Source organism: Poecilia reticulata, chromosome 6 (assembly GCF_904066995.2).
Source record: "Poecilia reticulata chromosome 6, P_reticulata-male-v2, whole genome shotgun sequence".
Taxonomy (NCBI): domain Eukaryota; kingdom Metazoa; phylum Chordata; class Actinopteri; order Cyprinodontiformes; family Poeciliidae; genus Poecilia; species Poecilia reticulata.
Window position 1 is genome coordinate 3533755 of NC_088835.1, and position 14429 is coordinate 3548183.

At 39.7% G+C, this 14429-nt stretch overlaps 1 protein-coding gene across 10 annotated transcripts in view; it reads left to right on the forward strand.

The window, feature by feature from the left end:
- ptprz1a (protein tyrosine phosphatase receptor type Z1a) overlaps window positions 1–14429 on the forward strand; it is a 170023-nt gene that overhangs the window by 63118 nt on the left and 92476 nt on the right. For 9 of the 10 annotated variants that reach the window (XR_014087762.1, XM_081607661.1, XM_081607655.1 and 6 more), the window contains exons 2-4: window positions 10405–10467; window positions 11116–11295; window positions 11780–11931. Coding sequence is in view for 9 of the 10 variants with exons in the window: in XM_081607661.1 (XP_081463787.1) it covers window positions 10405–10467; window positions 11116–11295; window positions 11780–11931 (395 nt within the window). In the remaining variant the exon portion in view is untranslated. Of the gene's footprint in view, window positions 1–5572; window positions 5688–10404; window positions 10468–11115; window positions 11296–11779; window positions 11932–14429 lie in introns of those variants that run through there. The other variant, XM_081607657.1, reaches the window with a different exon arrangement.

Here is a 14429-nt window from a genome sequence, read left to right on the forward strand (position 1 = left end):
GTTCTTTAATGCTACAGATAACAGCTTTAATGCTGATAAGTTCTGGGTTGGAGAAGTAACACTTGGATAGTCTCGAGCATCAAGGACTTCCTGCTGTTAGAGGTCTATGTGAGAGCAGCTTGACCAATCTGATGATAAGACTGTGTAGATAACATAAAGCAAAAGAGGGGTGAAGAGTACAGTATTGCATTTTTTATTACACAGGTTGACACTTTCTTGTGTGGAATAAAATCAAATCAGATGCACAGATGGCTAATTTCAGCATTCGTCACACCTGAGCAGTTTGATTGGATTAAAATGGACTCTTATTGGTTTTGCCCACTGGTGCGGTTCCTCTAACCTAATGAGAGCATTAGTGTTGGTCAAACAACTGAATCACAGTTATTTTACTAAAGAATGGTTTAGTTCTTAAATCATGTCAAATTTTTTATGCGTCCTTGATTTAAACATGAATTAATCTGGTCTTGTTGTTAATTTGCTTATTAATCTACTCAGAAAGTTATTAAGCAATGAATGTTATTTTTGATACATAGCAACATAAGCACACGCAGAGCAAATACCTTGATGATGGATTTCCTTTGGGGATTAGCAGCATGAATGAAGTGCTTTGTGTTGACAGGAGATGTCCTCTGTTTGACATTAGTTAGGACAGAAGATAAAGGGATGCATTTGCTTCTCTTGGCCTCTCGCTTAAGTCATCTATTGCTAGTTTTGCCTTTTGTATATCTATGTGATTTGCACACTTTGAGTAGTTACTTTTATATTACCTACCCTGACAACTGGATTACTTTAAATTTAGGAAAGGGAGGATTTCTGCTTGATTTTCTGGCCTGCTAAACCACATGATGGGTTATTAAAAATTTTAAGACTACAAATTGTTATTTAATTTTCTAATCTACAAGCTTAATTAGTAAAAGCTGCCTCTGTGATCCACCAAGGACTAAGACAAACTTCTCCAAAAAAACTGCAATGACAGAAATGAAGATTTGACTGAAGCAAATATGGAGGTAAATACTGGATCTGAAAATCCACATCCAGGGACAATCCTATCGTTAATTCAAAATGATGAAGAAACTGACAGACAGCTGTCCAGCACCACAACAAATAGTCCCACTTGGACTATCCAAAAACTGTCTGTGTGTAATACTGAAAACATATTAATATGTTTCAGGGAACATTTATTTTATAGCAAGACAACAGTTTTGATGTTCTGGAGTGGCCCAGTCAAAGTCCAGGTCTAAATATTATAGAAAATTTGTAGCAGGACTCGAAAGGACTTTTTACAGCGGATCCTCACAAAACCTGACAGTTTCAGGTCAAAAACATGTGCTAGTTCTTCTACTCATAGGCATTCTTATTTTGAACATTTAAACACTTTGTCAGAAGTTACATTTTTAATACACGTCTCAATAGGTTCCACTTTGCATGTAATCTAATTATATTATAATATCTACAGATCCTGAAGAATGAAGGAGCTGGCTATGTCTGTCAGCAGATTAGGGTCTTAGAAAATCTAAAATTAGAAGGAACTTCATCAATTAACAAAATAAACTATAAACAGAAAAACGAGACTAAACCAACAACACCAACTACAACGGAACAAGCACAGCATCATACAGCATGAAATGGGTGACTTACTAAAGCTGATCTTTTCAGCTTTTACTTTGATTTCACAGAGGCAGTAAGCTGCTTGTGGTCTGTTCTGTTTTAATTTGGGCCAAAACCATCTTCCGCAGCTCTGTTTCTCTCATGTCTCCTCTTCCTTTTAGGGTGTAGACTTAGCCGGTAGACAACCCACAACTTATATTTTCTGCCATTTATAGTTAAAAGAGAAGCATGAGAGACTCTGAAGCTCAGCCCTGGAGCCTCGGCTGATGATGAGTTAAGTTCTCTGCGGAACAATCTCCCTTGTGTTGCTGCTTGTTGCAGTTTTGCTGTTTTTCAGGGGTTCAGAGGAGCAAAGTTTTCATGTGTCTGCCTGCAGCTCTGTGGCAATATCCTTTGATTTCTTCAAGGTGGTCCGACAGTAGAAGTTTGAGGAAGAACTAGGTGTACACTCTAAACATTTTTAGGGCCTGTGATGAATCACTAGCTGATGTTTTGACCTTACAGAGGTCAGCTGTGATTCACAATCACTGTAGCTTTAGAGGTTCCCTTTTGATCCTCTAGACTCAAACCTCTATTTCACAACTGAAATGCATCATGTATCATCCTTTACAAGAGTTATTTTCATAAAATGTTGATTGTATTGGTAATAAGCTGTACTTATCACAACTTGAGATTGAAACCTTTGATTTAATGTTTTCTGGCTCATTCTTCATCTTTAAACATTTTGCTGCCTCCACAGTGAGGCGTAGCTGGATCTGGCCTGTATGTGGTAATGCAGTATCAATGTCATTGTTTGTTTTAGACTTTAGTCTGACCTCTGCAACAACACACGCTCTTTATAAGAAAGACCTAGACCAAAAGACACAAGACTGTGCATACAATTACCTGTAACTTTAGAAGAGTGGACACACCTACCAACTGAATTCAAATGGATAGGTGTGCCCCTTCTTTGAACTGGTTCTTTGAATGGTCTAAATAAACCAGCTGGAGCACTTTTATAAGTATAAAGAAAGAGGTTTTATCATTTCAGACAACCGTTTGGAACATTTCATCTCCTCCAACCTTACCGCGAGATTCACAGCTGTAACTACGGCAGAGCGATGGATCTCGTCAAGCGAGCCTCCGGTCGGGTTTTGCGCTGCCTCTGGCCAGTTTTTTTTCCAGCAGGCATTCAAAGTTTCAGTTTTCATCTAACGAATTGCCAATCTCAGGCACGGAGCTATGGGCCCGGATGGGTGCCCATGGGGGCCCGGGTCTGGAACTGCCAGGGAGGGAGGAATCATTCAAGTCACTTTAATGTCTGATTATAGATGGAGAAAGTGCGCCCTCGCCGGTTCAGAAAGGTGTATGTAATGTTAAAGTGACTGTCCCTCAATGGAATATATAGTAGTCAGTCCCAGTGACTGTTTGACTCATGGTTTAGCCAATGTGCTTCCTGGGTAAAAATGAAACGAGAAACACAGCCCAAACCGTGCACCACCCCCCTTAACAGTTTCCAGCAGCGCAGGTGATACACGTGAGGGGCCCGGTCATTGGCCCCGCCCCCCGGTCCGACGCTGACTTGTTCCGCTAGTGGCCAATCTGTATTACCTATAGTTAAATACCACCACAACGGATTTCCTCTGTTCTTTATCCACCACCACAATGTCCGGTTGGTTCTCCATTACCATTCTGTCTGTCTGGATCTGGAAGTCCCACAGGATCTTAGCTCGGTCATTCTCCACCACCTTTGGGGGTGTTCCCCACTTTGATCTCAGGGCTTCCAGTCCATATTCTGCACATATATTCTGTTCATTGATTCTCCCAATATGAACAGAAGGAGAAGTTGTGGACAATGATGTTGATTTTCTGCACTATTTTAGAATTGTAGTATGTCTGTAGTTTTATTAATGGCAGTGGAGGAAGTGAAGGAAGCCATTCAGTCCGTATTGGCCACGGTTCCAAATATTGAATTAACATCAACAACTGCCTTGTTCGGATTGTCTCTGCAGTGGAGGGTGGTTGTTTAAGGTGCAGGCAGTAAGCGTCAAACTCTCACATTACATACATCATGGGCAAAAGTTAATGCTTGAGTAAAATTTACGTCCCAGGCAAAAGTTAGCGACTGGGTAAAATTTAAAACCTCAACAGTCTGCACCTCCAGGAAGCAAATGTTTCTAATACCTGAGTTGCCAAACCCTCTGGATGAAGTAAAGGATAGAACAAGGCTGGTTATGGACCACAGTGTCTGTAAAACCTCTCAGGTGTGAAAATGAAAAAACAGGACGTTTTTGACTGTGTTTGCATGTGAACTGCTTATCATGGTTCTGTTCGTGATGGTTTAGAAATGCTTAAAATATGTAGAATATATGGAAATCATATTTTCTTATTTAGTAATAAGTTGTGGAATTCCTTATGTTCATCTTTTCACTTGTATAGAATCTCCATTTAATTTGAATTGCAGAGACAGAGGTTTGACCAAATACATAAAAATAACATGATACTTAGGCAGTTTACAAGAACTAAACTCCTTTAAGTGATTAAACTCAGTTAAGCAGTCAACATCCATTCATTGTCTTCTGCTTATCCAAGACTGGGCTGAGAGAGTATCAGGGAAACCCACAGCAACACTCCCCAACTCAGACTACAGCATCACCTGCTGTGACAGCTGACCCTACTGTCACACAGACCTGCATGGTACTGTATTTTGTGCACTATAAGGTGCACCTAAAAATCTTCAATTTTTAGGTTCGCCTTATAATCCGGTGTGCCTTATATATGGACCAATATTTAGCCACAACAGGTCGAGCAACTACGGTAGGCAGCCGCCGACTTCATTTTCCCCCGTAGAAGAAGATGATAGTTGTCAGAACGATGATTTGTTAATAAAGTTTGATAATACATTTAAAGCCAGGAGGCAGGGGTAGGGGGAGGGGGAAGAGAGACAGAGACTGCGGCGGCAGCGTGTCGGTTGGTCTGTGCTACCCAGAAAGCAGTTGGGCACAATATTGCAACACCAACACCATGAGTGAAACAATGACTGGGGCAACCTACTATATAAAGTACTCAGGGACCACTTCATTACAAATGTGGATGTGTAATAAGAGAGTACAGAACAAATTTGATGTGCCTAATAGTGCGGAAAATACGGTAATTGTTTTTTGTTCATCCTTAACATTAGTTTAGATATTAATTAGTGAATAGTTTAGATTTTTATTTTTTAAAATTATTTTTATTAGCCTGCCTCTTTAGTTGACTATTTGCAGTGCACACATTTAGTTAACTTTGTCAGTTCTTTATATTTGTGTTAAATGCAACAAATTCATTTCTTTGTTTTGAGTTGCCAGTTTCCTTTGGAGGGTCACAGAAGAAGAGCTCCAGCTAATTGATGTCCTTATATGGCTGGCAAACCTCCTCAGCGGGTCATTCCATTTGTTTGCCAGGGGACAAGGAAATTTGGTTTTCTTTAGTTTAATTTGACCATTTCTTTAATGTTTCTTCTATTTGGCAGTTTCATTGTAATAGTGTTTATTTAATTTAAAGATTTGGTATTGTATTGACTAGTTTAAGTTCTTGTATGTTTAATTACCTCTCGTGTGTCAGCTGTGGTCTGATCAGCCACTATTTAAGCTCCCCTCATTGTCTTGTTTGTTAGGTCAGTTTTGTGCTTGAGTTCTTTGTGTTACTACCTGAGTTATAGTTTGTTATGCTGACCTCAGTTTTGGGCCCAATTCTTCATTGTTTAACTATTTTTGAAATCCATTCAGCGTCTCTCTGGCTGGTAAGAACCCTCACACCTGCACTATGACAGACTAGGCCTCCATCCATCCATCCATCCAACCTTGACAAGACAAAGTGATATTCAAACTCCTCTTCCTGAACTAAATACCTGACCTCAAACTGGATATGGCAGTCCATCTTTTTCTTGCTAAGAACCATGTTCTCAGATTTAAAACATTGAAATATCTACAAGCTAACCTACAAGGACACAACATGAATCATGTTAGTTCACAGGCTAAAGCTTGAAGATTCAATTGATCACAAATACAAGTTTGTTATTACAGGACAATGGAATTGGACAATTCCTGGTAAATGTCCAGGTAATGTTTATTGCTTGTTTCATAATTGGTTACTGTATGATGTTTTTATGATGTAAAACACTTTGAACTGTCTTGTTGCTGAAATGTGCAAACCAAATAAACTTGACTTGCTTGGATAGGCTGTAGGCCCCCTCAAGGAGCATGGATGATTCCTTAGACCCCTAGCTGATTCAAAATTAATCTTTCAACAGAGGAGAAGACAAATGCTCATTTTGCATGAACAAAGTAAAGTGTAATGGCAGGGTTGAAGTTTGGGTTTTGGTGGTGGTTGAGAATAAAAAATCAAACCATCACAATCTATGGAAAGTTCTTGCATATTATCTCTTTAGAGAGAAAAGGCCATAACTATGTCAGTGTATTCATTCAGCGGAGTGTGGCGTTCCTTGCCCTCTGGTCTGTGGGAGCCCCACAGACCCCAGTTGGACGATGAATAAGAGGATTAGCTTAGCCCTCAGAGAGCCCGGACATCCACAGGCTTTTAGGGTGACAACTGGTGCTTGCAGCAGAATGTGTAACAACTAGCCCCTCCTTTCTGTCACACCAGTCATCCACCCAAATATCTGCCCCTGTTCCCCAGATGCCAAGGAGACAAGAGTCTGAGCAGGGTGGGGGTAGTGTGTCTAAATACCAGCCGCTAAGACTGGGAGAGTAAGATAGGTTAATCTGAGTGCAGTCTGGACCTTTATTCCTGTACATTATAATGGTAACGCTATGGCAGTGCAGTCTATCTTGTTTAGTTTTTCCCATATGAAACAATTCAATACAACACCATTTTCCAGTTTAATTCAAGCTTCTGCCAAGCAATTTCCTTTTAAAACAAAATTCTATTTAATATAGGAGATGACATCTCTGGGTGTGATTAAAAACAAAATCACATAAGCAATGCAAGTATCTTAAAACTACGTCTCCATTAAGGTCAGAAAAGAGCAAATGACAGAAAAACAACAAATGCATGCAGTGTATTCAAAGTTGAAACTGATGAATGTTGAATTAAAATATTCAGTTTTAATCTAAGCATTTAAATTATAAATACACTCACAAGTTATCAAACATAATCCTCCTGCTGCAGCCAGGTTTCTATACCACAAAATTAATTAAAGTGGATTTGATTATCCACTTTGATCATCAAATCAAAGTGGATATATGGTAGATTTCTGCTGGTGTACGTTTGAAACCAATTTCAATTAAGTGTTGTTTACATTTGAAAACTGAAGTCGTTTTAGTAAACACAATCTTGGCCAATATGATTGATTTTGATTATGAATCTATTTATTTCAGGATATTACTTTGGATTTGGAGTTGAGATTACATTCTATTCCAATGTTCTCTTTGGAGAAACAGTGCTGATATCTCCAGCAGCTCTAGAATATTCAATGATACTTCCACCCATCCATCCATCATTTTACATGCTTACATCTATTGAGGTCTCGATCACCAGTCCACTGCAGGGCTACTCAATGATAGAGCCTATAAAAAAATTGACCTTTTTTGGATGTTTTATTGTTTTATGGATTTTGCTAATTAATCTTGAACAATTTAATTTAGTTCTTGAAAAGATTTGCAATAAAAGCCTTCTAATTGCAAATAAAAATGTGTAACATAAAATAAGTGACTGCATAAATGTTAACATCCTTCCAGTCAGTATTTAGCAAGATAGCTTTAATGCCAGCAGGGAGTCGGTGTGGACAGGGCTCAGGCTGCTCAACTGCATGCTGCAGATTTCCTCCATTCTTCCTGCTGAACTGTTCAAACTGTCAGTTTGGTGGGGATCAGCTGTGAACAATGTTCCCTCTAATTTTTCATGTGTCTGGGCATACACAAAAGCTCCCTGAGCACACTGAGGATCACTGTGAGCAACATCAGATGTGCACGCTGTAACCACACACATCACACCCGTTCAAAATCATAGCAAGTTACATGACTTATTAAAAGCTTTCTGGTATACTCGCATACTTTGCCATGTGATTGTGGATTTGTTGAACTGACAGCATTGATGCATTCATTTTGATGGTAAGTAAAATATTGTCAATGAGAATTTTGACTTGCTCTGGGTCAGATTTTCTTTTGTGTGACAGTTCGTTTCTTTGCTCTCTGTCTTTTGCGCTCTCCCACAATAATGTACCAATCCCCTGTCCCATCTTGAGTCTTTGTACAATTCCAACAGCTTTCAAATGACTTTTCTGCTGAATGTGACGCTTGAGGTGGTCCAACTTCCATTCAGTCCACACTTTTCCCACTGAAAACTCACTTGGTACTTTGGCTTCGCTGCATGTCTTGCAGAGTAGACCTTTCTCACTCGAAAAAGAAAAAATCTCACCCAGTTTCACCGCTTGTTCTTCTATTTGCACATACTCAGACAGCCATTCCATCCTAAAAGAACCGCATTTCTTTTTTACTTTGTCTTGGTGAGCGGATGTGTCGCTGCCCATTTACTTCGCCATGATAAGGAGTTGCGTTTCTTAACTCCGCCGCACTGTTGTTAGCAAGCTAACCTGCACGGCGCGTATGGGCAGGACACATAGAGCTACCAGAGCTATGATTGGCTCCATAGCATAATTAAACCGTATCGTATCATTGGCTGAACATCTGTCACTCACTGCGTTACATTGAAAAATGGTACGGAATAAGACATTATTGGTCTAATTTAATATATTAGATTCGGTCTAATATTAGATATTAATTAATACGTTTATGGTGGATTTTATTTTATGCGCTGCATAGATTTTCTTGTGCGCTGAGACTTTGCGAGCAGAGCGCGATTGCGCAGGCACGCAGCTTAGAGGGAACATTGGCTGTGAACAGCCCTTTTTAAGTCCTGCCACAAAAGTTCTGTTGGGTCTAGGGCTGTAGTGATACAATAATCTCACGATATGGTACGATACACGATATTCTGCTCACAATACTATAAATATTGCGATATTCAGCAAATGATACAGTTCAATACACTTTTGCGATTTTCTGAAAGATTTTAGAGCAGGGGTGTCAAACTCCAGTCCTCAAGGGCCGCTGTCCTGCAGTGTTTAGATGTGCCACAGGTACAAAACACTGGAATGAAATGACTTAATTACATCCTCTTTGTGTAGATACGTTCTCCAGAGCCTTGCTAATGACCTAATTATTCTATTCAGGTGTGGTGCAGCAGAGGCACATCTAAAAGTTGCAGGACACCGGCGCTCGAGGACTGGAGTTTGACACCCCTGTTTTAGAGGGACATAGTGATTTTGGTGACATTTTGTGACTGAATTAATTTAACTGAAAACTAAAAGAAAATTAAAAGCACCAACTACACAATACCTGGCTCTGGTTGGACATGGACACAGACTTAAAGTCAACAGCTGGACAAAATGAATAAAAGAAGTGGTGAGAAAACATGTTTCTTTTAATTGAAACGGTACAAACTGTAGCTTCCATGCATTTGTAAAGTAAATAAAGCCTGATGACCGAATCACTCTCTCGGCAAAGCAAGCAGTGAGTGAGCAAGGTGACAGTTGAATGTTACGATACTTGTGGAGGAATATTGATTTTTTTTCTAGGAAAGAAAATATTGATATATATCGCAAAATTGATATTATTACACAGCCCTATTTGGGTCGGTGTTTTGGCTTTCTCTGGGCCATTCCAGAACCTCTACCTTTTGTCTTCAAACATCTCTGTGTAGCTTTAGCTGGTTGCTTGGCTTGTTGTCTCACTGGAAAATAGATTTTCCATCTTTTCTACCTTTACAAGTCTTCTAGGGCCTGCTGCTGAGAAGCATCCCCACAGCATGATGCTACCACCACCACCTGTAGGGATGGTGTGTTTGGCCGTCAAAAAGCTCCAGCAAAAGTTTTCTTTCACCTGACCATGGAGTCTCCCACGTGCCTTTTCTCAAATTCTAGTCTAGCCTTGGACCACTGCTGAATTAGGTCAGCCTCTTTAAAGGGAGTCAACATATATGCAATCACTTATTTTATTTTGGATAACTTCATTGTCAGTATTTTTGTAGGAATCAGTTTTATTTTTTGAAAAGTTTTTTTGTTTACTGTTTAGTCAATTAAGGTATAAAATATTGTGGGTTCCTGTGTGGGTTCTCTCCGGGTACTCCGGCTTCCTCCCACTGTCCAAAAACATGATTGTCATGCTAAATTCTTCCTAGGTGAGAGTGTGTGTGTGTGTGTGTGCATCCCGTCTGTCTCTGTGTTGCCCTGCAACAGACTGGTGACCTGTCCAGGATGTACCTCCCCTCCCCCACCCTTCACCAGAAACATTCACTGGAAATAGGCACCAGCAATCCTCGTGACCCCACTAGGGACAAGGGTCTACAGAAAATATATGGATGGCATTTTTAACACTAAAAGGACATGAGTCATAAAAAAATGATATAGTGAACTCCTTGCTGCTGCCAGTAGATCCATTTTTATTGCATTTTATTGCATCATGTCCATTTCAACTAAGCAAATAATTCAAAAGTCTTGAAATGGTGCTGTGGTGGCGCAGGAGCAAAGCACGGCCCACATATTAAGGCTTTAGTCCTCAATATGTGGGTCATTAGGTGGTTGCAGGTTCGATTCTTTGCCTGGCGACATGTTTTTCCCCCTCTCTCGTTACCCTGTTTCCTGTCAAATTGCTCTCAAATAAAGGACACTAGAGCCAACAAAACCTTAAAAAAAAAGAAAAAAATTTTGAAGCACACTACTCATTCTAGTGTTGATAGTGTTTCTTTCTGTTCTGGATGCAGCTGGAGGTTATACATACAGAAATCAACGCAAGTTAGCAGAGGACATTGACTGGTCATATGCAGGTAAGTTTCTTATGAAGAATATAAAAAAACATATGGCAGTCTATTATGTTTTGCTGCTGTTATATATCTTATTGCTTCTGTTTGCTGCTGTGCAAATTATCCACACAAGACATTGGGTTACATGGTCAACCATGTTCATACTAAAAATTGTTTATTGCCTGATTGAAGACAAAAGGTTTGCTCAATACAAAATGTTTTTACTTATTCTTATTATTTTTCTAAACAGAGCATGTGCTACCACATGACTGGAGTGTCTAGTTTCACACAATAGTTTCCTTATTTTATCATTTGTCAGGTTTCCTCCCTGCCAGAATGCCTAGGTGGGCCCCATGTGGGGGAAAGGAGGGCTGGTATATGGGTCCCATATGGGTTTGTCCACAGGTTCCACGGTGGCCCCACATGGGCCCTAAATGGACAAACCCATGTGGGCCCACCACCATGTAGGGCCCATGAGGGCTGTGGCCCTATATGGACAAACCCATGTGGGGCCACCGTGGAACACGTGGACAAACCCATATGGGACCCATCTGGTTTGCCCTCCTTTTCCCCACATGGGGCCCACCTAGGCATGCTGGCAAGGCTATTTCAGTGATAGAAAGGAGATGGTCAAATATACACTTCAACAAAATGTTTCTGTATGCCTTACAGGAGGATTAAACCAAAAACACTGGGCCAAGAAATTTCCTTTATGCAGCAGTGCAAAGCAGTCTCCCATCAACATCAATGAGGACCTGGCTCCAGTCAAGCTGCAGTACCAGAAGCTGAGGTTTGATGGTTTTGAGAGTATGACAACTGACAGCACAACCATCAAGAATGATGGCAAGACAGGTATGAGCATTCACAAAGGAAATTATCTCTAAGTAACATGAAGGGGTGTGTTGTATTATTGTTTGTCAGTCTCCTGCCATTTAGGTTGCAGAGATGTCACAGTGGCCTGACGTTGGAGCCAGCAGATACGTGGGGGCCATATATACTGCTACATCCTGCATATGTGTATCCCAGTGTATATCCCTTTATTTTATGTAATGACAGCCCTCTATCTGACAACCAGAATGCAACCCATGTCAAACTATATAGAATACAGTATATTAAAGCTTTTTAGTACTGTTTGTAATGATAAATAGGACTAGGAGAATATTTGTTTTTGGTACATCTAATAATTGGCACAACCAATGTATTTTTTTCAAAGGTTTTATGAACTTTGACCACAAAGTTGTCTCTGGTGTAAAATTTAAATTAGAGCCTGGACTCCATGACTTTCCGCCTCACACATCCCACATGCAGGTGACATCTTGGTCTTTTCTACTGTCAGTGGCAGTCAATGTGGATGGAGACTTCTACGTCAGTGGAGGAGGTCTCAGGTCAAAGTTCAAAGTTGGGCGCATCACCTTCCATTGGGGGCGCTGCAATGCCTCCTCAGAGGGTTCGGAGCATAGTCTAAACGGAGTCAAATATCCTTTAGAGGTAAGATCTAACTCATGAAGACTCAAGTGTGCTGAAGGGTTCGAGTTAACCGAATATATTCCATCTTTGACTGGTTTAAACAGTGATGAAAAATCTGATGACGATCTGTCATTTTGACAGATTACAATTTTTACCCCTGATCACCTGATGCAAACAAGCTGAAATTTTCAACTTTATGTACAGAGTATGTTACAGAGGTCAAGAAATCAAAATTTACCATCAGAGCATCATCTCTGACCTGGACACTCAATTAATCTTGCTATCTGGACTCTGGCAGTGCACTGGAGAGTTCTGGACAGGATGCTTATGAGCGTCTGTGACCACTACAGGAAGCAGAATAACCAGTGCAGAAGGAGCATGTGCCGCAGGATTTTCTCCCACTGAAGCAAGAGTTTGTGAGATCAGGACACCCCTCCCTCCTTCTGAGAGTCTGACTGACTTCTGATCACTTGGAGAAATGTTCCCAGACATTTCATTGACCACAAGCAGTGTTGGTCAAGTTACTTGGAAATAGCAATTAGTTACTTAATAGTGATTAAGTAATCAAGTTACTTTACTGATTACTTATTTTCAAAAGTAATTAGTTATTTTATTATTCAAATACATTACTTAGTAACCAAAAAACAATACACAATTTATACTACCCATATACTTTTCAGCCTAGTTCCTTTCATCCTTCATGTAACATTTAATCAAATGAAACCATCTCTTTTTAAAACGTAATTTGTTTTGCTCTTTGAACTTCATGCACATTGCATTATCAAAAATGTTATGAGATGCAACAGCCTCATATTTAAAGAACTATGTACAATTATATTTGTACTTGTATTCCTTCATTTGAATAGATGTAAATACAGCGAATTAGTAAAATTTCCATCTCTTAAAAGTTGAAGTGCAGAGTAATGAGTTTTAAAGAATCTATTTTCACCTGTTTGCCAGGTGAAAATAGATTTTTCACCTGCTAAAATATGTTTTTAGTAGGTGAAAAAACACCAGGAAAGCTGTAACAGATAGAACTGGATGTGCTACCAGCAGTGGTAAAGTTTGTAGAGAGGCTCTGTGAGGGATTTCTGCATCCTACTAGGTTCTTGTTCATATTTAAAGTGAAATTTTGTGCTGGAGATGAGTTTTCTTCCTACGCAGAGTGAACAGCGGATGTTAACTAATGTCGGTATTTCCATGCTGCATAGTTTTGCTGCACTCTCCCACATGTCATGTTGTCTATTGCTGATCTACTCTGTCTGCTACTATGACAACGGACGCTTATATGTGATTGTCATAAGATGTTCACAAAGTCACAGTTTCGTATTGAAATCTGCTTGCGTGGAAGTTACTTATTACTTTTAATGCCCTACTGCCCGTCACTGCTCACAGGTGACTGTACAACTCCATGTGCACCAGGAGGAAGTTGTGAGACTGTTTCAAACCACAGTTGAGGAGTCATTCGTAATTCAAGTTCCATCAATGTTTTTTTTTTCCACCCCATCAATCAAAATGACAGATAACAAAATAATGTAGCGCAATCCATGCTGGTGTCCAGTGAAAACAGATCAGGCACATAATGACAGTGAACTAGGACCTGATTCAACGTCACTACTACTTCTTTTGGTACGGATCATTTACCATGTCTCCTGTTGACTGCAAAGCTATTTTTTATTAAACTATTTCCCACTATATAAATTTACTTCTGGGCAAAGCACGTAGCCCAGTTGACCACTGACCTAGGTGTATTAGTCTATGCCTGTGTGTGTGTTTGTGCTATGATTGGGTGAACAGCGCCATTGTGTAAATGTTGTGAGTGGTCAGTGTGACTAGAAAAGACCTTTATAAGTTCAGTTCATTTAATGCAGCTACTGATGGGCATTTTCTTCTCTTGACTTTTTGTTAGAATTGAATGTTTTAAAACACATTTCAATATTTTCACAAATGGCAAAGTTTTGATGTGTTTGTGTAGAAGGACCCAAATGCAGCAGGCGAAGGCATCGAGTAAATTTTGTGGATTTTAATGAAAGGGTAAAGAACAATAAATTTAAAATCATGGTGGATACTGGGAACACAGCGAGCCAGAGCAGAACAAAAAATTCACAAGGACCAGGGACAACAAGGAGGTAACTGGATTTAGCAGGATTAGATGGGAGTAACCCGCAAGGAGGGGAGCCTCTCTGTGGAGTTTATGCTTTAAGCAAATCTTAAAGCATAAAATCGAAGACGGAGTAATTAGCATTTTAATGTATTTAAGCTCTTTACTAGACCTCTTTTTAATCAATCAATCAATCAAATTTTATTTGTCTAGCACATTTCAGCAGCAAGACATTTCAAAGTGCTTTAGATAATTAAAATAAAAACAGCATATGACATTAAATAAACAGTGAGAAAGAGAAAGAGATTTAAAAACAGATAAAAACATTAAAACCAGCTCCCCTTTTAGGACTTCAGTTAAACGTTGTTTAACTGGGATTCTAACCCTCAGGGACTTTAGTCAAAAACACCGTTTGACA